This window comes from Sinocyclocheilus grahami, unplaced genomic scaffold (assembly GCF_001515645.1).
Source record: "Sinocyclocheilus grahami isolate Dianchi unplaced genomic scaffold, SAMN03320097.WGS_v1.1 scaffold560.1, whole genome shotgun sequence".
NCBI lineage: Eukaryota > Metazoa > Chordata > Actinopteri > Cypriniformes > Cyprinidae > Sinocyclocheilus > Sinocyclocheilus grahami.
This window is the reverse complement of record NW_015505739.1, coordinates 413,838-440,329: the sequence shown is the minus strand read 5'-3', so window position 1 is coordinate 440,329 and position 26,492 is coordinate 413,838. Positions and strand designations below refer to the sequence as shown.

Below are 26,492 nucleotides of genomic sequence, written 5' to 3'. Positions count from 1 at the left end.
TATATATATATATATATATATATATATATATATATATATATATATATATATATATATATATATATATATATATATGGAGGTGCATATATACTAGGGCTGTGTATCACCAGCAAAGCCACGATACGGTACGTTGCATCTTGTTTTTAAGCCCATAAATAATAATGTAGTCGTTATAATAAATGTATATTGTAATGTACTCATTCTAATATATAAAAAAAAAAGCATATTTACATTGAAATGCTTTTAATGGTAGGTTATCATTGCACAAATTAACACACTCTCTACGTTTAAAAAATAAAAATGAGAAGAGTTCTAAACTAATGCGCTGTCTTCACTGTACCTCACGCACACACACGCTCAGTCACACACACAGATCACGCTGCGTGCGCACACAGACAATCAAGAACAAACTTTTTAGCGCTGCCCCGCAATTTTATCAACTAAATAGCTTAATCGCCCATGAGCTACATTATCTTTCTCAGCAAGGAGCTGGTAACATCATTGTTTCTAAAGGAATTAAAGCCACAGCTTCACTGTTAATAGAGAAACGCGGCAAAACGGTGGTAATTCATACATACACAGCCCCTCTCTCTCTCATAAATTAACACTTGATGAATTACACTTTTCTGAGAATAGAATATTTTAGTGGAGATCGCTAAACTGCAAGCTTACCGGTGTTTTCAGAAAGCAAGTGCATTTATCCACATTGGAGGGAGAGCGCGCGAGCACAGGGTTGCCAGGTTGACAAAGAGAAGTAACACACTTAGCAAATATTTCCGTATTGCTCAAGTGTAAAGCTCTGTTTTGGGGATTACTGAAGAGTTCTAAACTAATGCGCTGTCTTCACTGTACCTCACGCACACACACGCTCAGTCACACACACAGATCACGCTGCGTGCGCACACAGACAATCAAGAACAAACTTTTTAGCGCTGCCCCGCAATTTTATCAACTAAATAGCTTAATCGCCCATGAGCTACATTATCTTTCTCAGCAAGGAGCTGGTAACATCATTGTTTCTAAAGGAATTAAAGCCACAGCTTCACTGTTAATAGAGAAACGCGGCAAAACGGTGGTAATTCATACATACACAGCCCCTCTCTCTCTCATAAATTAACACTTGATGAATTACACTTTTCTGAGAATAGAATATTTTAGTGGAGATCGCTAAACTGCAAGCTTACCGGTGTTTTCAGAAAGCAAGTGCATTTATCCACATTGGAGGGAGAGCGCGCGAGCACAGGGTTGCCAGGTTGACAAAGAGAAGTAACACACTTAGCAAATATTTCCGTATTGCTCAAGTGTAAAGCTCTGTTTTGGGGATTACTTCTCTTTATATCAGCCAACCCAGTTGTGTTCCTCTGCGGCCAGATTCTAGCCTATATATTATGCTCTATTCATTACTTTTTAGAAACCTCGCCCTTTTCTGCTCAATTTTAAATGTTGTTCTTGTATTTAAATTAAGTGCGGTCCACTGCTGCACACGTGCCACAATATCGATACAGGGCCAGCTGCATCGATACTCGTATCGTCAAATCTCTGTGACGATACATCGTCGTAACGATGTATCGAACACAGCATTAATATATACATGCACACTCTGGGCTGGTTAGACTCGATTTAGATGTAATCATCATCCAGGAGTTATAAAATATATTAATTTTATGTGACTGATTGGGCTGTGGAAACATCTAGTTTTTCACTCTCAGAAAAAAAGGTTGAAAAGCTGTGACTGGGGTGGTACTCTTTCAAAAAGTACACCTTTGTACCTTATTTACCACCTCAAAGGTACATATTAGTAGTGAAATGGTACATACGACTAGTATCTTTTGAAAAGGTACCGCCCAAGAGACAGCTTTTGTACCTTTATTCATCCAAATGAACGGATTACGATATTTTATAAAAATATATGTGATTTTTTTTTTTCATAATTGTGCAGGACTACTGGGAAACAACTTGCTGACCTTGACTTCTAGTATTTTCTGGCTAGTAAAATTTAGAAAAAATACACAAATTTACTGAAAAATACACTATTAAATAGACATCAAACAAGAAAAAAAAGTAATGTTGGTTAACTGTCTACTATTCTTAAAATATCAGATTAAAACAATAAGAAATGTTTCTCACCAGCCTTCAGCATGTCAATGCTCTGCAGGTTCGGGGGCATGTGTTTCAGAGCCACGTTTCGGAGGTACACCTCTGTGTTGGCCAGATACCTAAACACACAACATATAAGATTTGGAGAACACACACACACACACACACACACACACACACACACACGTCACAATGTGCATTATGTGAATTAGATGACAGAAACACAGGCAAAAACACTGAAAATTCTGCCCTTAACAGTCATTCTCATAGAAATGAAAAGAATGTTCTGGATCTGTTTGTACTTTACCACACTGTCTGCCTGATACAGACAACAAAGAATTCAGAATGAACTCACTCTTTAGCGAAGGCAAACTCTTCAGGAGAAAGAAATGTAGGATCTCCATCAGCACGTGACTTCTCTTTCTCCAAAACGTGAGGGAAAAGCCTCTCTATCTGCAGACGAGACGACAACCATATATGTATATAGATAACAGACCTACAGTGCAATTTACCTTTGCTTCACCTCAAAGCACACAGGATGCTAAAGTTCATTTCTAGAGCAAAACATCATCTTAAAACCATTTGTAAGGACAGCTAGATATTTGACAGGGTCTAGACTCATGTAATTCATGATCTACCATAACGGTGTCTGTGAGAAAGACACATATCCGTAAAGTTACTCCAGAGGGAACTGTCTAATGTGTGTAATATGTGGAGTCGAAGTCACTTTGAATAAAAGCAGCAGTTAAATGATATTGTAGTCGTGTTCAGGATACCTTCTGAAGTCTTGAGCGCAGGTAGCTGCTCAGAACAAAGCGGATGCGATCGATCTCCATGCGATGCACACTGGCCTTCACATCACCTTTCCTCACCCGCTGCAGATTGTCCTCCTGCGTACACAAATATCAATGACTAACTGATAAGAAATTTAAACATATACAAAAAAATATAGTAAATTTATGTAACTGGCTGTGGAAATATTCTTGGGGGGGGGGTCTCACTGTAAAAACTAATTAAAGTTATTTAAATTACTTGTTTTAAATTAATTTTGTTATTATTTTAGCATTATTGTGCATACATATTTCAAATTCTTGTATAATTATGATGACACAAACTGTTTTATGTTTTTCATGTTATTTGTTTTAACTGGAAAATCAAGTGACTAAAAGGTTATTATAACTGGAAAAAACTGATTAAATTAAACAAAGAAACCACATAAAATAATTAGCTTTCCAGTTATAACACCCATACTCTTTCCCCTTTAATCGAAAACCTTGATATTGGAAAAAAATGTCAATTTTATTTTGTCAGCTACCTAAATATAACATGCAATGATTCACCACTGTAAAAAGCACTGAACACCGATCCATACCATGTGTGTGATCTGCTCCATCACACACTCCACCAACTCTGACTTGTTCTCCAACAGTTCTGGAGAAAACTTCTCATTCAGCCAAGCCTGAAACACAGGAGACTGACTGACACGCATTCAAAAACACTGTTCCTGATATCATGTGTCTGCTCTGCAATAAGACTCGTATTATAGACCGTATCTAATGCATGCTTTTATTTTTCAAATGCATTGGCCCCATGATGTGCAGCACTTATTAAATACTAATAATACTAAAGTTTGAGCATAAAAACATAAATTTGATTGAATTTCTGTTTCATACTGAAATATTTTGATGACTTGCATTTACTTTTAAACGCTTGAAATTGGTTTTGTAGACACAAAACAACTTCTACACACTTTTACAAAAATGTGTCTACATATGCATTTCTTCAGTTCTTTTTAAATGTATTCATCAAAGAGTCCTTAAAGTTTCCACAAAATATTCAGCAGCAGAACCCGTTTTTAACATTTATAAGAACATTTATTAAGCACCAATAATAAATGAGCAGCAAATCATCATGTTAGAATGATTTCTGAAGGATCCTGTGACACTGAAGACTGGAGTAATGATGCTGAAACATCACAGGAATACAATTTTGAATTATATTACAATAGAAAATAGTTATTTCAAATCACTTTTTTTCTGATCAAATAAATGCAGCGTTGGTGAGCAGAGACTTCATTCCAAAAATGTTAAAGGGGTGATATGATGCGATTTCAATTTTTCCTTTCTCTTTGGAGTGTTACAAGCTCTTGGTGCATAAAGAAGATCCGTAAAGTTGCAAAGACTAAAGTCTCAAATCCAAAGAGATATTCTTTATAAAAGTTCAGTCAGCCACGCCTACCTAAAACGGCTCGTTCTAACACGCCCCCACATATCTACCTCACTGTGTGGGAAAATTTGCATAACGCCGCCCAAATGTTCACGCAAAGAAAGAAGGCGTAACTTTGATTCTCGCTGTAGTATTGTTGCTGCCGCCATGTGGTGGAGATGCAGTGTGATTCGTTGTGAAAGCGAAACTACTTTGTTTGGTCTTCCAAAAGAGGACACGACTAGAAATCAGTGGTTAAGTTGTATTTACAACACTGTTCCAGAACACTTCAACCCAAATATTCAGATGTGTGCAGCACATTTTATGGAGGACTGTTTCCTGATCCTGGGAGAGCAGACTACAGAGCCGGCTGTTCTGACTCACAGACTGTAAGTACATTTTCATATTTAAAGAGTTTTTATATTTAAAGGATTTGGCACTGATGATTCAAACACGAGTTTTGAGCAGTGTAGAGTAGCACTTGTTGTTTGTCATTTCTCCGATCACAAATGCAGACATGGTTTTATGTTTACACGGCGCGATGCGATGCAATGCAACGTGTAAAAAGACAGTATAAGTCATTATAATCAGTAATTATGTCCCCACTGGATGCAACAAATGACTCGTTTATAATGGGTTTTCATGTTTTTGTCTCTTCTCTCCGGCATGACAGAGCATCATCACAATATGGTGAGGGGCGTAACATTTCCGTCACACGCTTGAGGTATTCGGCCAATCACAACACACTGGATAGCTGGCCAATCAGAGCACACCTCGCTTTTCAGACCGATGAGCTTTGTAAAAATCGACGCGTTTCAGAAAGGTGGAGCATAGAGGAGAAACAATAATGTACAGTATGTGGAAAATAATGTGTTTTGAACTTTAAACCACATAAACACATTTCATTACACTAAATAATGTTCTTTTTAGCAACACCATATGACCCCCTTTAAGTAAAACGAGTTTCTGTGTTTTATCATAGTTTTGATAACTTCACTATTCCTATAAATAATATGTAAAGATGTGTCCGAACTTTTGACAGGTAACGTTACTGTGTACTTAGACTTTATTCTTTATTCGGAAGCTTCTTTCATCTTAAGAGTGGTGCCCCTGCTCTTCTGAAAACACATCTGGGTCAGTCTGCAGTGCTGCTGTTGGCTGCAGCAGCCGTTAGATGTCTGACCTCCTCCAGTCTGGCGATGAGCTCCGCCGGGGTCATCAGCTCCTGCGGGCCCTCCTCTGCTCCGCTCAGCTCCCCGGCGTCCGCCATCCCACACGCGGTGCCACAAACACCAGCACAGCACAGCACAGGGGAGTCAGATCGGCGGCTGTCTACAACACTCCTGAAAACCGAGCCGCAGAAAGAGCAGACTTCACAAGAACCGCGAAACTAGATCCCACGCTCAGCGCTGTTTACGTTCTAGCGCGCGTTCACCGTGGAACCTTCCGAGGAGGAGTTTCGCGCCAAAAACCGACAGCGTGTCGACGTCATGACGTCAGCGCGCGCTCCGACCGAACCGAAGACGAGAAGCTTACGTCCAAAACTTACAGAAAAACTCATTAATAAGTTGTAGCGTTTATGATTGTATGACTGTATGTTTTATATCATTAGTATTATTTGTACTTATTTAATTACCTTTTAATTTGTATGTATCCCCCACGTGTTCTTGTTCTAATGTTTGTGTATCTTTTTCATATCGTTAAATGTAAAATAAACTATTAAATATTTTTATAATATTAATAAAATACTTTAAACATTTCTGACTAAATAAAAGTGACTGTTTTGTCCTAGTTTGAGTCGTCCAGACCGCTAGATGTCGGCATTGCGCTCTTCATATGAAGCAGCTGTGGCGCATGCGCAGTGGTTCATCAGGAAGCATGGCGGCCAGGCTGCTCTTGAGATCAGCGAGCCGTGCTGCTGCTGCTGTTTACAGCCGTCAGCCTCTGCCAGCTCAAGCTCCAGTCAGGGGACTGGCGTCTGGAGGTACTGGTCGATCAATGGCTTTATTTTGAGTGCGTGTTTGGACGGTTTGCGCTGAAAAACACCGCTTAGGTCGAGAGTGATATCGCCTGTTTGAGTAGCAACAGCATCTCTCGCCCAATTATACAACTATACAGTCAACTATATATATATATATATGCACACACACACACGGGCTTGAATGCAACTGTTGCATCACTTTTGTCGCAATGCTTCATCGTTATTTCCTCCTTGAAGAGTTGTCCGTGTATTCGTACTAAGTCTAATCCTCTTACTCGCTGTCATCCTATTAAACTTAGTCACAGTTGCACTTGCAGGGAAATAGAAATAGTTTGTTGCATACTAACAGTAATGGCAGGGGAAAGATTTGCGTTTCATGCCAAATAGATGCCAATTTCTGCCACAAAAGCCAGAAATGATTTAGTAAACCATAATTGTAAGATTAAGCAAAGAAGAATAGAAATCGTGAGATAAAAGTTAATAATTGAGTCGTAAGTTTTTACAAAAGCCATAATTATGAAATGCAAATGTATACTTATTAGAGGACTTGAACTTATGACCAATAAGTAGATATTTGTAATTACATTTGTGATGTTTTATGTCATAACTATACAATATAGACCAATAATTATAACAATCCTTTTGTCATTGAAATAAAGAACCTTTAAGTAGGTCGAGTCCAATGATTTGCTAAAACAAAATTGTGGAAAACAACGAAAATAAAATGCTTGTGGAACGTCAGTACACCTTGCAGTCGTGGTCTGTAATATGATTAATTTGTGAGCTTGTGTTCAGGCATCCCCTCAGATGATGAGCAGGCCACCGGTCTGGAGAAGATTGTGTTGGAGGCGTCCAAGAAAGGAACTGTTAGTGTCTTGTAACGTGTTCTGTTGTGGCTTCTTGTGAAATAAAGAGTGCTGTGAGAGTTCAGAACAATCAATGCTGTCTTCTCCACTAGGATCCGTATAACATCTTGAAACCGAAGGAGTATGCAGGCTCCAAACAAGACCCGCACATCGTCCCCTCCATAACCAACAAGAGGATTGTTGGCTGTGTTTGTAAGTGATCGTATCATTTAACTATCATTTTGATTTTAGTAAAACTCTTTGTGTTTATCCTTGTCTCTCATTAATAAATAGACACATTAGGATGTTTACTTTACTTAAAGGGGTCATATGATGCTATTTTAAAGATCTTTATTTTGTGTATTTGGTGTAACAGAATATGTTGACATGCTTTAATGTTCAAAAAACACATTATTTTTCAAATACTGTACATTATTGTAGGTCCTCTATGCCCCGTCTCTCTCAAACGCTTCGTTTTCTACAAAGTCCCTCCTTCCGACAAGCGCAGTCTGCTCTGATTGGCCAGCTGACCCAGTGCATTGTGATTGGCCGAACACCGCAAGCACTCGTCGGAAATGTAACGCCCCTACCATAATCGCGAGCTTCATCTTTCAAAATAAATGTAAAGACAGAGCCCGAAAGGGGAACAGAGTCTCGTGACAGACACAGTGATGAATGTGTTTGCAGTACACAAGCCACGGTTAAGACAGCTGACTCCACTGTGATGTGACCCACCCCTCTCTCTCTCTCTTTGGGCGCATTATGCAAATATTGCCACATAGTGAGGTAGATATGTGGGGGTGTGTTAGAACGAGCCATTTTAGGGGGGCGTGGCAGAGTCTTAACTTTGATAAAGAATATCTCTTTGGTTTTGAGACTTTAGTCTTTGCAACTTCAGGGATCTTATCTATGCACAATCAGCTTGTAACACTCCACAGAGAAAGGAAAACTTGAAATCGCATCATATGACCCCTTTAACAATGGCAGTGCTGACTCATAGGCTGCTGCAAATAAAGACTAACTAGTCTACTCCTCTTTTAGTCTAGTATTTGTGTTTGCTTCATTTCCATGCACAATCAGCTTGTAACACTCCAAAGAGAAAGGAAAACTTGAAATCGCATCATATGACCCCTTTAACAATGGCAGTGCTGACTCAAAGGCTGCTGCAAACAAAGACCAAAGCTAACTAGTCTACTCCTCCTCTTTTAGTCTAGTATGTGTTTGTTATCTGTATGAGCCATTATAACAACTGTTGCTTTGACAATCTGTATTGTTAAAAGCGCTATATAAATAAAGGTGACTTGACTTGACTTATCAGTATGAGCCATTATAACAACCTAATGATATTTGGTCAAACCTGTTAACCTATGTGTCTTTGTTTTTTGAAGGTGAAGAGGACAACACTGCAGTGGTTTGGTTTTGGTTGCATCAGGGTGAGGCCCAGCGCTGCCCATCCTGTGGTGCTTACTACAGACTTGTTCCACACGAGTTACCCCACTGAAATATACACCGCACAGGCGGCCTAAACACTCTCATACTGACTCGGTCACCATAGATAGTGAGACTTATGCACAATCTCCTCTGCTAATCTCTGTTCTGAAGAATAGAATTGTACTTTATAGGCGCCTAGTTAGTTTTTTCTCATTGGTTGCTTCACATAAGTAGATCTGCAAATCTGAAATGCAAGATTTGGCAGGGCTTTCCTAATTGTTAATGTTGGTTTATTATTGTTATTTATTTTTTTGAGGAATAGTTTACATGCCCTGTTCTTTGCTGTGCAATATCAGCTGCTTACACATTCCAAACTTTCCTTAGACATACAATGCATTCCTTACCCTGTTACATAAATGAGCTATTACTTAAAATTTACAAGCATTACAGAAGTTTGCACATTCTTGCAAAAGAGATAATGTCTACAGACTTTGTCTTTGATTTTTCAGTGTTTAGACAAAGATAGTACATTCCCAATTCTGTGGGATTCAGAATTTGCTCCATTTACTTTGGAAGTATTGTGATTGAATGCTCTACCTTGTTGAACTTTCCTGTAAAATAAATGTGTGGTTTCAACACGTATGATGTGTCATCTCATTGCTAGAATCTTTGCAGTTGATTTACAGCAAGTGTCTTGAAGACCTGAAATTATCTTGACAAATTTATTTTAAACAAAAAATATTTTTTTACATTCAGTCAGTATGCAACTATACATTACAGACATTTTTCACATTATTGGTGCGCTGTCAAACGCATTGATCTTGTCAAGTGCCTTGAGACTGTAATATAAATGTTAAAAAAAAAAAAAAAAGTTTAAAAACAATTTCTAGGATATACCCTTATGTGAATATTCCTTTTTGAACCAGACTAGCCCTTTATCAAGATATGCAAGAAACTTGATTATTTACGCTGGACCCTGAATTGTACCACAAAATAATTTGTATTCATTAGAAGAATGGCATAAAAAAAATTGTGTATGCTTATTCCACATGAACTAGGAGGTTATTCTCTTTTGCAGATATAGGTACACGGATGAACATATCAACATGTAACATTTACATTTTAACAGCATTTGGCAGAATTTTCTCCGAAGTGATTTACAACAGTGCATTCACTGCTACATTTGATCAGTATTGTGTATACACTGGGAATTGATTCCAAAACCTTGTCGTTGCACGTGCCGTGCTCTACCAGCTGAGCTAGAGGACTTTGTATGTAACAGTCTTTCGGTTTTTAAAATCAACATTAAACACTTTGCAACCCATTTTACTTAATGTAAAATGATCCTGAAACTTGATCATGAAAATTGACTTGATCCTTCAGTATCAAGAGTTTGTAGTTAGTTCTAAAGGAGTCTGTATTAAGAAAGTGAACGGTATCAACTTTGGTTTCACGCTGACCTATAGACCTGAAGAATAACAAGGCTAGACCGTAAGGACCAGTCATTTCAGAATAGTTCAGTACGGCTGCAGGCCTGCCATGTTGTACCCAGTGGGTGGATGCCAGATGGGTAACGGGTAAGGGTAGGAGGGCAAAGCAGCCTGGTAGGATCCAGTAAAGGGGTTGCCCATTGGCGGGCAATGCATAGAGTGAGTCTGAGCAGGAGGTATTGTTAGATGGCTTGGAAGAAGGACCGGTTGAAGAGGTAGAGCCTTCAACTGTTCGGTTAAGTCTGCCCGAGGTCTCTCTGAGGTTGGCATGTAGGGCATTGTCAGACTGGCATGAGGGTGGAAGAGGAACTGCTGGGTAGGCAGAGGCAACACTGTCTTTGCTTTCTCTTTCCTATCCATAATGCGATGTGGAGAGGCTACTGGTATCTTCAAGTAGGATTCCTCAGTGGTGGGCCGCTTTAGGAGGTGCTGGGGGTAGGACATGTGCGGTTTAAAAGTGGGCTGTAGTGACACAGGCCTGCAGGGGTCTCGTGGTGAGACCTTGTAGAAGCTGGAGGCATGAGGGACCCAGCAGGGTTTGGTGTATGCAGGTGAAGGCAGCCTGTAGGACACAAATCTGGTGGTGGATTTACCATCCAAGGTCCATGGTGAAAGACTCCTCTGGGTCTTTTCGGAATGCGGTGGGCCACCTGGCAGGAAATCCCTGTAGTGGTAGCGGTGATAGTTGGCAAGTTCTTTGCTGCTGGAGTAACATCCGAAAGGCTTGCAAACTCCGGTGCTAGCAGCCTTGGACATGGGCAGAGTAGACAAACGAGAAGGTGTCTTACTTTCGGGTTCTTTGGAAGGAGACGTCGTCACGTCTATACAGTCCTCAGAGGAGACAGAGCAAGGAGAGGGGCTACGGGACAAGGAGCCAGATGGAGAGGAGAAGGGGAGGGGTGATCCATCGGAAGAGTGGCGAGTGCGAGTAGAAGAAGGACACACAGGAGACTGGGAAGAGTGGGATAGCTGAATAACAGAGGGTCTCTCCAGTTCTGCACCGTCCTCCAAGGCGCCAGAGACAGGGATGGTCAGGCTAGCCTGGGCCAGACGCTTCTTCTTCTCCAAGGGAGAGATCACCTCAGTCGGGGTAGGAGTATGAAGGAGAGAGATCTCTCTAGAGCAGGTGCCAGGGTGGGGACCGTGGACAGAAACTGCGCATGACTGATCAGAGTCCAGGCGATCAGAGGATGCCAACCATGGACTGTGATGGGAGCACATGCCTCTCTCACAGTGATGATCTGATCCCATTTTCTCCTGTGAACAAAAGGGATATGCTTCAGGACAAGGAGCAGACAGACACATCTCCACACATAGGACATTTAGAGATATACACTATGTATCAAATTGTTGTTTTGCTGGCAATATAAAAGCAACATTGTGAATTCGTGGAAGTTCTAATGTGCCTTTTATTTAGCCATTAAATTTCCTATAGCATGTCATTAGACTAGCTGATTGACTGTGACCCGTCCTTCTCCCAAGACTTGGAATATGGGAGCATTTAGACCAGGGGTGTCAAAATCATCTCCTGGAGGGCCACAGTCCTGCAGAGTTTAACACCAACCTGCTCCAACACAACTACCTTAAGTTTTCAAGTAATCCTGAAGACCTTAATTAGCTCCCTGTTGAAAAAAACAGCATATGCTGGTTAGGTATGTTTTGAAGCATGGCAGCTGGTTTAAGCTGGTCCTTAGTTGGTCATGAGTTGTTTAAGCTGATTTAAGTTGGTCCTGAGCTGGTCCTGAGCAGGAGCTAGTTGCTTAGACCAGTTTATAACCAGCTCTGGACCAACTTAAACCAGCTCATGACCAACTAAGGACCAGCTCAAACTAGCTGCCATGCTTCAAAACCAACCTAACCAGCATATGCGCTTTTTTTTCAACAGGGCTGGTTTAGGTGTATTTAATTAAATCTGAAGCTAAACTCTGCTGTAGCCCTCCAGGAACTTTTTGACATCACTAATTTAGATAGTAGCTTAAACAGCACTAAATAATTTTCTATGAATGGGTTCAAACAGCCAACCGTCCAGGGCATAGGTCTTCAACCCTGCACCTGGGGACCCACTGTCCTGCAGAGTTCAGCTCCAACCCTAATCAAACACACCTGATCCAGCTTATCAAGGTGTTCAGGCTCACTTGAAAAGTCACAGGCCAGGTGTGCGGAAGAAGGTTGGAAAGCTTGGACAGTGAGTCCCCAGGAGCAGGTTTGAAGACCTATGGTCCAGGGTGTTTCCCTGCCTACAGCCTGAGACACTGGGATTGGATCCAGCATGCCCCTGACCCTACATAGGACAACTGGTTTGAAGAATGGATGAATGGTTCAAATGGTCCATTTCAATGAATTAATTCAACAATCTGTTTGAGTCATTACTTAAAAATGTGTCGTCACAAAGCTGAAGTTCTCATAGCATAGTTCCAACCCTAATTGTACATTTGACAGAGAGTGTCTTTAATCCCAGTGCATTTTCTTCCTGCTCACCTCACACTCTTCTCTCTCCATCTTCCTCTTTTTCTTGCTCTCTGGCTTACTTCCCCTGTTCTCAGGGCTCCTCTTGTACTGCTTTCGAGGTTTGGAGGGTGGTAGCGGTTTGTCCTCCTCCCCTCTCAGTTGCCGCTCAAAGGGCAACACCAACCTGTACAAAGAAAGAGTCTTACTGTTGGAGCCATGGTTTAGCAGTCAATGCACATTTCTTCAACTGAGCAGTTATGTTCATGTGGGCAATGTGAGTTTGAGCGATCCGACTTAAGATTTTCGACTTGTAAATTAAAAAATTGTCTGGTTCATTACAGTTAACAAGTGGGTTTACCTTTCGTAGTGTCTGCGTGTGCAGGTGGCTGCACTGGTACTGCCTGGACTACCACCCAGCTCATCATACACATTTTTCCATAGCCTCCGCGCTGTTACCTGTGAGTAAACACAAAGTTATTACACACACACATATATATATATATATATATATATATATATATATATATATATATATATATATTCAGGAAATAGTATACATATTTGGTGTGCTATCTGAGGAGAGGGCTCCGAGCTCGGCATTTAGCCAGAACCCAGAGAACTCCTCCATATCCCAAGCTGGGATAGGAATAGTTAGGAGTTGGGTAGGAGGTGGGAAACTTGAAAACTGTTGTGGGACAGAGGTAAGTTGGCTGTATAAATATTTACTATAATTGTGCTAATTATCATGCTCTACCTGTGCTAAATTGGTTGATTATCTGAATGTGAGCCTCCCAATCTTTGTTAATAAAACATAATTGAAAATGGTTTGGTGTTCTGTCGGTGCTGATAGCCTACTGATAGTGCTACGAGCTTTCCCGAATTCATATCCCGGCTCGAGGACCTTTCCTAATCCCACCCCCCTCTCTCTCCCACTTCACTTCCTGTCAGATCTAAACTGTCCTATTATAAAGGAAAAAAATGCCAAAAATTAATAATTAAAAAAAAAAAAGTTTGGTGTGCTAAGAGTGGTTACAAAAATGTACCTTTATACAACAAAATTTTGCAGGCAAAATCCAGTCTTCTCCATGGGAATTTCACACAAGGGATGTGTTCCCTATATAGATTTTGTAACGAATTCAAGCTAGTTTAACTCTGAACATGTCAATGTCAATTTGCCATGTTGACCAACACAATGCTGTTTAATTAGGAAGTGACCTCTGACTAACAATGCTTCATGCATCACTACTGACAATGGACCTTCTTTGCCCACAAAGTTTCACTGATGTGAAGGCGACTTATGGATAAATGTGTTCCATGTGCAATTCTAAATTAGCATCTGTGCTTGCACTTTGTTTTCTTGGACTGACTGTGTGTGTATTGCATGCACTGCAGTATCAGTCTGATCAGCCCTTGTCATAGTGGAACTTAATGATTAGTCACTGGTTAGTTTCAGAGGTTGCCTCATATGTGTGTAAGTACATACCCCAAATTTATTTTCACAGGCTGATAAAAGTTTCAGCTTTACAATGCTAATACCACCCTTACTGCCTGACACATTGCTAAATCAATTAATGACCAAGGTACTTTTTATTTACAGGTATCAGTCCTCTGAAGTTTGTTTGGTGACAGCAAACACGTTCCGTTTAGTTGTTACTGGAAAAAAGTTTGACTGATGCAATAATGGCATTTTTTTTAGCATGACTCTTTTTAGAGTACAAGGTCAGACTTTCCACTCCCAGACCTAATTCACACACATACACAAGACCCCTTTGACCAAGACTAAAATTATATGCAGACAGACGTTGTTTTGTCAAACATCGGTTTTACTGACCACACGCACACTCATTAAAAATACAAACACTTTAGCACCTTAGAGTGAGTGGAAACTTAAGTGTGACAGAACAAAGCTTTGAAGCAGTGGGTTTGGGCAGAAAGAGCTAGGTGGAAGATGGACCCCTGTTCTCATTGTGGTCATAACGGTCACTGTTGTATGTATGGTGTGGCCTAAAGCCATCATAGTTTCCACTGTGCAAGAGCAAGTGGCAAATGCATGACCTGCTTCTCAACTTCCTCATTAGGTGCAGAAGCCTCGGGCAGTTGGCATACTTGCACAACATATCGACAAGATAATGCTATCAGGAGTGTGACTGAGAGATGGGGGAGATAGACCAGCACCAGGTTGTGAAAGGTCTGTCTGGAGGTTTGTTTGCATGAGGATATTTACCGCATCATATCCTCCAAGTGTCTCCACAGCTTTGTAGATTTTCCACAAGTTGACTGGAAAAAAGACAGAGACATGATTGCGTCAATACACAAATTTCTCATCAAAACTGTGAACGGTGAAAATCAGTGAAATGAGGTGCTCTTCATCTAAAAGAAGTCATTAAATGTTATACGAGTTGTTTTATTTATATAGATATATATATCTATTCATTTTATATGAGGTATGCGACCTTGTTACCAAATTTTGGGACATTCTGAAATACATTTTAAAACTTTTTTAAAAAAAGAAGAAGAAGAAGAAGAAAACAACAACAATGCCAGAAGGGGTAACAGGGTTGCAAATTTAGCACAAATGTAGCCTCACTCAGTAGTGATAGCAAATGTTGGTTTGTAGTTATTAATAAACGTGTTCTATTAATTGAAGAAAATATTTTGGTTAACAGACTTAGATGATTAAGCTCAATTTTTAACAACTGACAAAATGTATTGTCTGTCTGTCCCAATATAAAAAATCCAAATTGAGTCAACTTTGAGTGTAATGTAATGAGGAAAAATCAGATTGTAACTAAATATAAATGTTTTTCATAATTAATTTAAAATATTTTTTAATACAATGAATTAAATATGAATTCAATAGACTGTAAAAATTCTGACTAATGATAATGTAACTATTTAATTTAATAATAGCATAATTAATTAATACATTTTAGATAGGTTTTATTTTAGATAACAGTCAACACAACAGTTATCTAACAGTTCTCATAACATAATTAATCATGTGATTTCTGTCTCATGGTTTAAAGAAAACCAAAGTGTACCACATTCTTGGAAAGTGTCAGATACAGTACATGATTTAGTCAGCATGTTTTATATATATGATATATTAGTGGTTTTAATGAGGGCATTGCAACCCAAAAAAATGGTTGTGGATGTGTTCTGTTCTGAGAAATCATGCTAAATGTAAATAATAAAATGCAATTAACTATATAGTTGTGTGTAGTTGGAACAGCATAATAAATAGGCTGTTCAACTTTTAAAAGGAAGGAGAAAACCTTTAACTTTGTTACTGATGTTAAAGTCTGTGTATCTGATCGTTTGCTTGTAAAAGCTAGTCAAATCAGACAGATTGCAACACGCATACATTGTGTAACATGCCCTCATGCTCAGAAACCATGAACAAAACTATAGAAGGTAAAACAAAAGATGAGCCAGACACAACACTAAACACGGGTTCACTTGGTTTGTGACGACCACAATGTGTTTTGGTGAGGTGAATTATGGCTGCTGAGAGCTTGAAACTAAAACGTTTGCATATTGTAGTGCCTACACCGTTCTTAACAATTACATTTACATAAAATGTATTGAATTGCAGTACATTTGCACGATTTTGAGAGTATTTGAGGTTTTTGTGTTGGGTTGCCACATGATGTTCAATGTAAAATATACATCTTGAAGCAAAAGCAGCTGAAAACCACTTATTTAAATGCTGTAATATTACATGCAACCGTATTCAGACTCACTCTGTTTAAAGCCAAGATGGGGAATTCTCTCTATAGGCGTGCTTCTTTCCTTCATGAAACAGTACAGATTGGTCACAAAGGTTTTCTCTTCACTCTCAGACTGGTCCGTTCTGGAACCTTCCTCACTGTTATTGGTGGACACCATGTTCTCCATCTCCCTGCTGGTCTAGTGGAAAAATAGTGTACGGTTAAAACCCACAAAAGTTGTCCAAAAAAAGTGCTTTTACTTGAAGAAAGAATCTTTTAGGAATATTACGCATATTCTTCGAAGAATGTGACATTGTTTTCATATACCTCACTATTATACGGTGAAAAAATATTTTATTTATGATTAACATTTAAATAGTAATCCATTCAGATTATGGTAGTAATTATTGTACAATTTAAATAAAATTACAAAAATTTAATTAATTAAATATAGAATATTTACACATTTTAATAGAAGTAAAATATTTTTTTTCTTCAAATAAGAAGAATTTAGTCACAACACAACATGTAAAAAAAATTGAGGGCAAATGAAAGGGTCACAATGAATAAAATAAAATACAATCTCAAAAAAGGTGTCACTGACTTCATGCAAAATATTTTTTTTCATAAACTTTCTCATTTTTATTTTAAGGTGAAATGGCCTAGACATGTTTTTGTGATAATCACCCTAGTTGAAAAATTTACTATTTCATATAATTCTCAGTTTCTGCCCAATTCAGGAGTTCCCAACATAACGGTTCGATAACTAATAAATCTACAGTATGCGTGTGCACTGTACACGATATAGGCAATATATGAATATATGTGGGTGAGTTTGTGTCATTTACAGGAAGCAGCGTAACTGTGCTTCGAACAACCTTCGAATTTCACTTTCACACAAACAGCCTGATAAATCTTCTCACTGATTCATTTTCTCAAAGCCTCATGCAAAATTGCAGGTGATATAGGTGCTCATGCAACTCCGTTCCGAGACCAGTCATATTCAGAGTGTGAGACTGAAAACACAACAGCTTTGGCTTTCACCACCACTTTCAATAAGTAACCAGACATCCTGTTTGAAGGGAAACCGAACCACTGGTGGGGTTTTCACAAAAGAAAGCTGCACTAGTGCTGTACTCCACGCCGTGATAAAGACACAAGTGGTGCAAACATGAGACACTTTGCAGTTACTGCAAGAGGGCGGGAGTTTGGTGTCCGCAAATCTTGTGATTTTCAGCTGAAACACAAGAGTATGAATGTAGCCTTCCTTATCTATATGATACTAAAAAAGTGAAGTGGGATTATGAGATATGTTCCTCAGATCACACTTTCGCACAATCTGATCAAAAGGCCTTGTGGAAGAAGCTAAACTCCAGAATAAAGGGCTGTTCATGATAACTACAATTATAACGTTTTAATAGTTCACACCACAACTAACAATAACAACAACAACACAGAGGAACGATAATGTTTAAATCACTTTCAGAATAATTTTTTTCCAGCTGATGCACAATAAAAACGTTGAAATCCAATCAAAATCCACCTTTTTAAAGTTTAAAGCCGCAGACGACAAAACTTCTAATAAACAATATATTATCGTTTATTATTGTGGACACTAATATAGTTATCTTTATATTTATCATTCTTGGTGTGAACGGGCCACGATATGGACCACAGAAATCTCACTATCAGCCGCTGTGAAAAAGAAGTGTGCTTTACTGCATTGCATGTGCACTAAAAATATATTTAAAAAACTGTACTTGCAGTTATTGCAATATTAAAGATAAAAGGCCACTTAAGTGTACTTGAATAGAGTTCAATTTAAAGACTATGTTTCTTAACACACTTAAGTACACTTTTAAAAGTGTGCTTCTTAATAAGGTCAAGTTTTATTTTAATGTACATTTTAAATAGTTGTTTTAATATTTTGTCATGCTGTATAGAATTATGATTTATTGACTAACATATTAAAGCACATGTAAAGTATTTGATTATAATTTTAAATGTGTTTTTCAATATTATTTCATATTGCAACTTGACACACGCTTATTTAAGTATATTTCAGTTTAGCATAAATGCTTGTCAGTATTGTAAATATGCAATTACGTATCCGAAAACATTAGATTTAGTTTGCACTTAGGTAGGCTTACATCCTTTTAAGTATATTATTTCTATAAGAAGTAGTATACTCTATGTGAAATGCACAAGTCTGATAACTTATAAACACCTCTTTCTCATGACTTGCGGTATGATCCATATCTTTAGCGTAAACTGTTCAGGATAAGTTACGCACTGATGCGCTCGCTTTAGCAAACACCGCTAAAGTGATGATCAGCACCTTATAAACCTTGTAGATGCTCTTGTATAGCAAGGAAGGAACAACCCCCGTTGAGAGAGGGAAGTAAGTGAACGTTCTCTACAGAAAAACAGCACATTCACCCTGAGTGGCAAAGTGCTACATGATCAGGCCAAAGTGGAACTGCTAGCAACTAGCGCGCAAGCACACAGGACAATGACCCACAGTGCAGGCAGGCCGCAAGTGAGAAATGAAAGAGTGAAGGCACGCAGAAATGAACGCCAGCCGTCACAAGTTCGCCCACTCAGTAACAATACACATGACTTATAAGAGGGGGGAAGAAAAGTTGGTAAACCCTAGAAAATAAGTTAATGTAAGCAAAATATGACAAAAGCTGCTTATGTACAGCTGGTAGGCTATACGCTGTGGCTTTGATGCAACTGGTGTTTTAAGGGGCCATTATGAAAAACATGATTTTATAAAACTGTATTTTTTTTAGCCAATCATAAATGAGTTCATATACACAAAGAAGTCTTAAAGATACAGAAGTAACAGGGTTGAAAATGATCATAAAAATAAACTTTGATGGAAGAAACAACTGACTTAAGCTGAATAACGAACGACATTGCTGCCTTATATAGAATTGCTTATAGCTGAATTGAACTCATTATGACAATATTGTCTTTTAAAGCTGTTTTACAGCACAATATGAATTGTCTTTATAGATGAGTTTCCATAATTGATTTGAATTGAAGCTGCCTTGAAACAATCTATATTGTATAAAGCGCTGTAGAAATAAAGGTAACTTGACTTGACTAACAATAAATCGACATGGAAAAACGTAATTTGTACAAAAGTGTGTAATCTTTTTGAAACCAGCCTAAGCTGGTTTGCTGGTTTTAGGTTTTGGCCACTTCTCAGCTAAGCTTAGACTTGTTTCAGCAGGTTTTTTTAGCAGGTTTAATTGTTTGTGGAAACAATTTTTTGGAAACAACGTTTGGTTAAATCACATTCGTCCGCCAAAAGGGTAAGAAGACAAAAACAATTGGTTACAGCTTGTGAAGAGAAATTCCCCAGTGACTATATACGCTACGCACAGAAAGCTTTGGATTTCCATTTGATGACTCTGGTGGTTGATCTCTGCCGTTTGCTGCCAAAGCAATGTTCAGTCAGTAAGTTTCACACTGAATAGAGTTCCTCAGAGAGGGTAACTTCTTCCCAGAACAAGGCCTCTACAATGACTAATATTGTGCATATAGAGCTTTATTCTAGCTTCTGAGTAATATAGAAGATAAGAAGGCCCCTTTTCAGTGTACTGAAATGAGTAAACATTGAGGCCTACGTTTAAATCTCTTTCCTGTGAAGGGAATAATATCATACATGTAGGCCCAAAAGCTGGGGCAATCTAAAAGAGTCTGATTCATTCTTTCCCTTGCTTCAATCGTAAATACAACAGAGAAAAATTGACACATGTCTTTTGCTATGGGTGCTGCTGAGCTCCAGTCTGTCCTCCTGAATTGAGTCATCTTCACTGAAATTTCATATACGGCATTATCTGATTACCATCTACCCAAACATTTCCTGTTATATTGACAACACAGATAATAACCAGCTTTGAGGAATAGTGTGTTGGCACTAGTTCTTGGAATAAATATTTGAATATCTTGTAATCAAGGGAAATGCGTTTTTGAGAAAAACGCAGGTGGTAGTTTTTTCCGAATTTGGTTTATAATGGTCTCTTTATATTGTGTATGCATTTTGTGTCTTTTATCTAATGAAATGGTTACAAAATCATTCTTTAACCACAAATATAATCAAAGAAGAGATGTAATTGGTGGAATGCATATTAAAATACATAAAATGTGCTCTCACAAAACTATTTAGGCCAATTGATATGTAACAAAAACACAAGATCACTTGTTCAATTTAATACAGTCATATCAAGACCACAACAGGGAAGAGCTTAGCTCTTAAATGCTACCTTCGAGTTTCAAACAGGAAGGGTTTTTTGTGTGTTGAGAACCGTGCCCCCGTCCCTCTCGAACTGTGGCTAAAAGTAGCACAGACCCCAGTGTGAGAGACTTTCTGCAAGCTGCAGCTCTTCAATTTCCACCTCATTCAAATTTCGGAAAAGTGTGTGGGTTAGTCTGCAGCGGGCGTATCAATAACACTCAAAATGAGAGTTTACACATGCTGATGAAGACGCAGTGGCATGGCCAGTGCTCGCCACCAAAACCACATGGCTTTCAACTTCTGACGCCACCCTGGAAATATGATGCATCTCTGCACTAGCATACAAACACGGTTTTCAATTACAAGAAGTGTGAGAGAGAGAAAAAAACAACAACTGTGATTGTTTATATGCGTATCCTTGCATGTAGTGTAACACTCGAAACTCGCTCATTCACTTGTTATTCTGATTTTACTGCAGAAATGAAGAACCAAAAACTGTAACCAAAATAAATGAGACCAGAGGCTGTTGAGTCAATGCATGTAAATATACTGGAATACGGATTTTTCCTGCTCACATCAGAGAAAAAATGTTTTTTGTCTTGCAAAATGAAAGTCAAATGGACAATCTAACCACAAGGTAACAGTGTCATATCTCATGTGACTAACTACTGTTACTGACATCAGCATTCTCAGTAACCGAAATATTGCAATAATACCAGAAATCAATTTGGCAACAGTCATTAGATCGAAAGGGGAAGTGAGATGTTATTTTTACGAGCAAAATTTGCACTTCAGCCACATCAGGAGAATCAGTGATGTGAAATTTACATAAACTACATACAAATTCACATTTACAGTTTTGGGAAACGATACATAATCATGCCTTAAAGGGACAGTTCTTCCAAAATAATATGAACTCTGTCATCATTTACTCTTGCCCTTGTGACGCTCCAAACCCTTTTAGATTTTCAGTGGAACACAAAGGCAGAAATTTTGAGAACAGTTACGTAGCTTTTGCCACAGAATGACCATCATAAAAATAGTCTGTGACTGAAGTCATATGATAGCCTCTGGTAAACTATGATCGAGAAATGTTCTCACAAATGTGTGAATAACACCATATAGGCTTGAAATGACAAGAGGAGGAGTCAATCACGAGCCACATGTGCTGCCTTACCTGATTTGGTGAATTCCTCTCCTGCTTTTTCTTTTCACAGTCTTCTAGTTCTCCTTCACCAACATCGACCTCTCCTCGAGGGTCCAACACTAAAACAAAGCCCAGCATACTAGTTACACACAAATGAAGGCGTAAACACGTAATACATCAAAAGAGTGTACACACTGATTGAAACTTTCTGTTAGTGTGCAGCCGATTTGAGTTGTTCAATTTCCAATGTTGACGCAGTTGAATCAGTTGATGAATACTCATTTTGGGAACAGAGAGGCGTAGGTCTTTTCCAGAGACACCACAGAAAAGCAGTGGTGAATACTTTGGAAAGCAATTGGTAAACTAGAATTGGTTCACCCAGAGATTGATATGCAAATTCTGTCAAAATGTATTCACTCTCATGTCATTCCAAACCTTTATGACTTTCTTCTGCAGAACACAAAAGAAAAAACATGTTTCTTTGTCCACACAATGAAAGTAAATGAAACCAGTGTTGTTTTGGGCTCCGCTGATTTTCATTGTATAAGTAAAAACTGCTGAAACATTCTTCAGTGTAATTTTAGTATTAATTATACACTATTAGTATTTAGTATTAAATGTTTTTATTAACATTTTTAATGAGCTTTTATTTTAATAATTTCAGGTTTCATTTTACCATTTTTGGGGGGTTTACATTTGAGTAGTTTTGCTACATGCTTTTTAAACTTTTAATAATTTTTAAGATTAAAAAAATATATATTTCTATATAGCTTTAGGGAATTTTTATTTCAGTTTTAGGAATTTTAGCACTACAACTTAAACTTATTTATTTTTTAAGCGATTTTTTTTATATTAAATGTTTTTATTAACATTTTTAATGAGCTTTTATTTTAATATTTTCAGGTTTCATTTTACCATTTTTGGGGGGTTTACATTTGAGTAGTTTTGCTACATGCTTTTTAAACTTTTAATAATTTTTAAGATTAAAAAAATATATATTTCTATATAGTTTTAGGGAATTTTTATTTCAGTTTTAGGAATTTTAGCACTACAACTTAAACTTATTTATTTTTTAAGCGATTTTTTTTTATTTTTAGTTTGAGCCATTTTGTTATGTGCTTTTGTCACTTGTATTAGTTATTAGTGTTTTCTATATAGGTTAACTGAATTTTTAATTCAGTTTCAGAAAGTTCAGTCCTTCAGCTTGTGCAAAAATGTTGCCAAGAAACAGTTCTAGTTTTCAAGTTTTAAGTTTTTTATCTAATATTTTTTGTTTACCAAAAATCTGTAAATGATTTAGTTTTGGTTAACAATAACACCACAGTATTCAAAACGTCTTCTTTTGTACTCGACAGAAGAAAGAAAGTCAAAAAGGTTTGGAACAACATGATGAAGGTAAATAAATGATGACAGAATTTTTTGGTTAAACTGTCTCTTTACCAACAGCATTTGCACTGATTAGATCTGCATACACATCCCTTACCTCTACACTCTTAGAAAAAAAGTCTGAGGTACAAAGTTGTCAATGGAGTAAACCTACAATACCTACAAAAGCTAAAGGGTACATCTTTGCACCTTATTTACCCTAAATGGTACATATTAGTACCTTAACGATACATATTAGTGATTTAAAAGTAGATAAAGTTATCATATTAGTACCTTTTGAAAGGGTATCGGCCCAGTGAGAGTTTGGTGTCTTTGAGTATATCCTGTGTATCCCAATCACATTAAAAATCAAAATCAGCTGCTAATTTAGCATGAGCAGAGCAACGCTCTCGGTTTACCCAGCATCTGCTTTATACAATGCAGTTTTGAATCTGACGTATTGAGTTAAATGGGCGTGTAAGACAGAAAGAAAGAACATTCTAATACGAAACCACATGATTACAACACTACTTCCTGTCTGTATGCATAAACCACAGCTATGTGATACTCAGCTCGAATATAAAAATAAACATTTGTGAGCTGTCTAATAAAATTAACACACCAATGCATCCTCTATTATAAAATCTATACCTTGCATAAACGTACCAGTCGTGCATTTATTACGCATTATCTTTCATCATTCGGACATCGAATGTGCAGTGATTCCAGTTTTATACGCTTTTCAGAGCTTTGCATTTCTGTAGAAGGTGCATGGGAGGACACTATCATCACACTGAACTTTCGATGGAGAAATTTCAGGTCAGAAATGGCACACAGGCGAGCATATCATCACATTAAAAATCAAAATCAGCTGCTAATTTAGCATGAGCAGAGCAACGCTCTCGGTTTACCCAGCATCTGCTTTATACAATGCAGTTTTGAATCTGACGTATTGAGTTAAATGGGCGTGTAAGACAGAAAGAAAGAACATTCTAATACGAAACCACATGATTACAACACTACTTCCTGTCTGTATGCATAAACCACAGCTATGTGATACTCAGCTCGAATATAAAAATAAACATTTGTGAGCTGTCTAATAAAATTAACACACCAATGCATCCTCTATTATAAAATCTATACCTTGCATAAACGTACCAGTCGTGCATTTATTACGCATTATCTTTCATCATTCGGACATCGAATGTGCAGTGATTCCAGTTTTATACGCTTTTCAGAGATTTGCATTTCTGTAGAAGGTGCATGGGAGGACACTATCATCACACTGAACTTTCGATGGAGAAATTTCAGGTCAGAAATGGCACACAGGCGAGCATATCGAGCCATCTACCGCTCAGGTACCTGGGGTGAATAGAACCAGCACAATGTAACCATCAGGCACCTGACAGCATCTTATTTACAAACCACACAAGCACTGAATTATTGGCTCGCTCTGGGTTGCCTCTACCTCAAAGTCTCCACTTCCCTTTCGCATAGCCTTCTCGCCACTCTTTACACTCGTATCTCTGTCTGTAACATCCAGCAACGCTTCGCTTTCGAGATCAGACGCTTCCTGTGCCAGGGCACTCAACAGGCTTCTGTTATTTTACTTCCCCTTCTGAGCCACAGTGCAGAAAGATTGTGTCAAGTTGGACTGATATTATCACTGGTGCGATAGCAACTTCTGCATTGTTTCTGGCAGCCTGCTATTGTTCGGATGGGGCAAAACGTTATAAACCCAAATGAATTCTTTAACTGAGCATCACTACAAACACCAGAAGGCTGGCTTTAAACTGCGGCTCTTCTTCTGATGTGCTGCTAACCATGCATTTGTCATAATCCTGGATTGTCTCACAAATAAAGCCATAGCGTGCGATAACATCACAATGTGATAGCGTCACAATGTCACAAACAAACTGGTGTTCACATTATGACAACATCAAAGCACGATAACAAGTTATCAACGTAGAAATACATATCTGTGATAAGGCTTCCTAAACCGAAATGGCCTGTGATGTTTGGCTAATAAGCTTATCTGGCCTGTTCTCATCAGTTTGCTTGTCAGTGTATCAGAGGGGTTTTACGCTTCAACAGCAATGTGTTGCTATTTCTCGAAACCACTTCCTCAAAGAGCAAAGCCTGTTATGGTTACTCATATCTAGTCCTTATTACAGTCACTTAAATTACTAAAAATGACAGTAAGAGCCATTATGGCAATCCACTTAACATGAATTCCTTCCAAAAAGCTAATATTTCATTTTATTTTACTTATTGTTTAAACTAGCTACTACTAAATAATCAAATAGTGACTAGTATGTTTTTACTGTATTGTTTATCAGATCAAGCGGTACATATTCATTAGCCTACTTACTATTTCAGTAGTTTTTTTCGTGAGATGTCCAAGTAAGATTTTGCATTGAACTGTATAGCAGCTATTCTGACTAGTCGTTTTAGATAGCCTACAACAAGTACAAATGAAATTATAACTAGTGAGATAAGAGATGTTAGTGTCTCAGAAAGGGTATACGGTTTGAACCGCTTCTGTATGTGGCTTTAAAATATACAATTTCTTAAATCTATATATTAGGCATTGAATTTAAAACCTGAAAGCGGACTCTTCAGATTTGTTTTGAAGAAACTCTGATAACTGTCAATGTCATTTTGTGTAAAAACTAAGCAATATAAAGTATTATGTGATAGCGAAGCCATGCTAATTTTACACACTAGAAAGTTTTCGCATTATTGATAGTAATATAAACGCTTACCCATTGTAGAAGAGCGCGTGGTCCACGGACAGTAATATCAGGAGCGTGTGTTGATGTCTGTCCTTCAGTCTCGCGTCTCAGGAATTGACAGCTCGCTCTCAGCACGCGCTCTCTCTACAGGACTTCCTCACTCGAGTCGATCAGGAACCCTGGGACTCTGAGTCCTCTTCAAAGTCTGTTTTTTTTAAGCGGTACGTTTTCGTTTTAAACAAGTGGGTTTACAGACTTTGAGTGCATGGTTTTCAGTATGTCTAACTGCAGTTTTGTACTGAATCTTCTCTTAGAATTTCAATTCTGAAATCTGAAAAAATAAAAAAGATAAATGATTAGGATATATGTGACGCTGGACCACAAAACCAGTCATTAGGGTATTTTTTTTAATTGACATTTATACATATAAATAAGCTTTCCATTGATGTATGGTTTGTTAGGTTAGGACAATATTTGGATACAATTATTTGAAAATCTGGAATCTGAGGGTGCAAAAAACAAACAAACAAAAAAAGCTAAATATTGAGAAAATCACCTTTAAAGTTGTCCAAATGAAGTTCTTAGCAATGCATATTACTAATCAAAACTTTTGATATATTTACAGTAGGAAATTTACTAAATATCTTCATGGAACATGATCTTTACTTAATATCCTAATGATTTTTGGCATAAAAGAAAAATTGATAATTTTGACCCATACAATGTATTGTTGGCTAATACTACAAATATATTGTAACGTAGAAATAATACTTCGTTACAGTACTTAAA

At 38.0% G+C, this 26,492-nt stretch overlaps 3 protein-coding genes across 3 annotated transcripts in view; 1 reads left to right on the top strand and 2 right to left on the bottom strand.

The window, feature by feature from the left end:
- Positions 1 to 5,805, bottom strand: part of gins4 (GINS complex subunit 4 (Sld5 homolog)) — a 7,632-nt gene extending 1,827 nt beyond the window's left edge. The window contains exons 1-5 of the mRNA XM_016239274.1: positions 5,486 to 5,805; positions 3,470 to 3,556; positions 2,874 to 2,987; positions 2,453 to 2,550; positions 2,128 to 2,216 (exon numbers count right to left, since the gene is read on the bottom strand). Of these exons, the coding sequence (XP_016094760.1) occupies positions 2,128 to 2,216; positions 2,453 to 2,550; positions 2,874 to 2,987; positions 3,470 to 3,556; positions 5,486 to 5,572 (475 nt within the window). The 5' untranslated portion in view covers positions 5,573 to 5,805. The remainder of the gene's footprint in view (positions 1 to 2,127; positions 2,217 to 2,452; positions 2,551 to 2,873; positions 2,988 to 3,469; positions 3,557 to 5,485) is intronic.
- A 331-nt stretch (positions 5,806 to 6,136) lies between these two features.
- Positions 6,137 to 9,201, top strand: LOC107556219 (cytochrome c oxidase subunit 5B, mitochondrial-like). Its single transcript, XM_016239273.1, has 4 exons — positions 6,137 to 6,286; positions 7,079 to 7,149; positions 7,242 to 7,341; positions 8,517 to 9,201. The coding sequence occupies exons 1-4, from the start codon at positions 6,139 to 6,141 to the stop codon at positions 8,627 to 8,629; spliced, it is 432 nt and encodes a 143-aa protein (XP_016094759.1). The 5' UTR covers positions 6,137 to 6,138; the 3' UTR covers positions 8,630 to 9,201.
- A 114-nt stretch (positions 9,202 to 9,315) lies between these two features.
- LOC107556218 (AT-rich interactive domain-containing protein 5A-like) lies at positions 9,316 to 25,835 on the bottom strand. The gene is made up of 7 exons (XM_016239272.1): positions 25,734 to 25,835; positions 21,634 to 21,722; positions 16,241 to 16,406; positions 14,722 to 14,774; positions 12,856 to 12,953; positions 12,528 to 12,681; positions 9,316 to 11,306 (listed from the first exon to the last, which is right to left on the bottom strand). The coding sequence occupies exons 1-7, from the start codon at positions 25,735 to 25,737 to the stop codon at positions 10,077 to 10,079; spliced, it is 1,794 nt and encodes a 597-aa protein (XP_016094758.1). The 5' UTR covers positions 25,738 to 25,835; the 3' UTR covers positions 9,316 to 10,076.
- Positions 25,836 to 26,492: the final 657 nt, after the last annotated feature.

Coding starts and splice junctions, on each gene's coding strand:
- LOC107556219 (XM_016239273.1), top strand. CDS start 6,139: ATGAAGCAGCTGTGGCGCATGCGCAGTGGTTCATCAGGAAGCATGGCG. Junction 7,150..7,241: donor AGGCGTCCAAGAAAGGAACT/GTTAGTGTCTTG, acceptor CTTCTCCACTAG/GATCCGTATAACATCTTGAA. Junction 7,342..8,516: donor GAGGATTGTTGGCTGTGTTT/GTAAGTGATCGT, acceptor TGTTTTTTGAAG/GTGAAGAGGACAACACTGCA.
- LOC107556218 (XM_016239272.1), bottom strand. Junction 12,954..14,721: donor CACTTGGAGGATATGATGCG/GTAAATATCCTC, acceptor GTTTACTCACAG/GTAACAGCGCGGAGGCTATG. Junction 12,682..12,855: donor ACACGCAGACACTACGAAAG/GTAAACCCACTT, acceptor TTCTTTGTACAG/GTTGGTGTTGCCCTTTGAGC.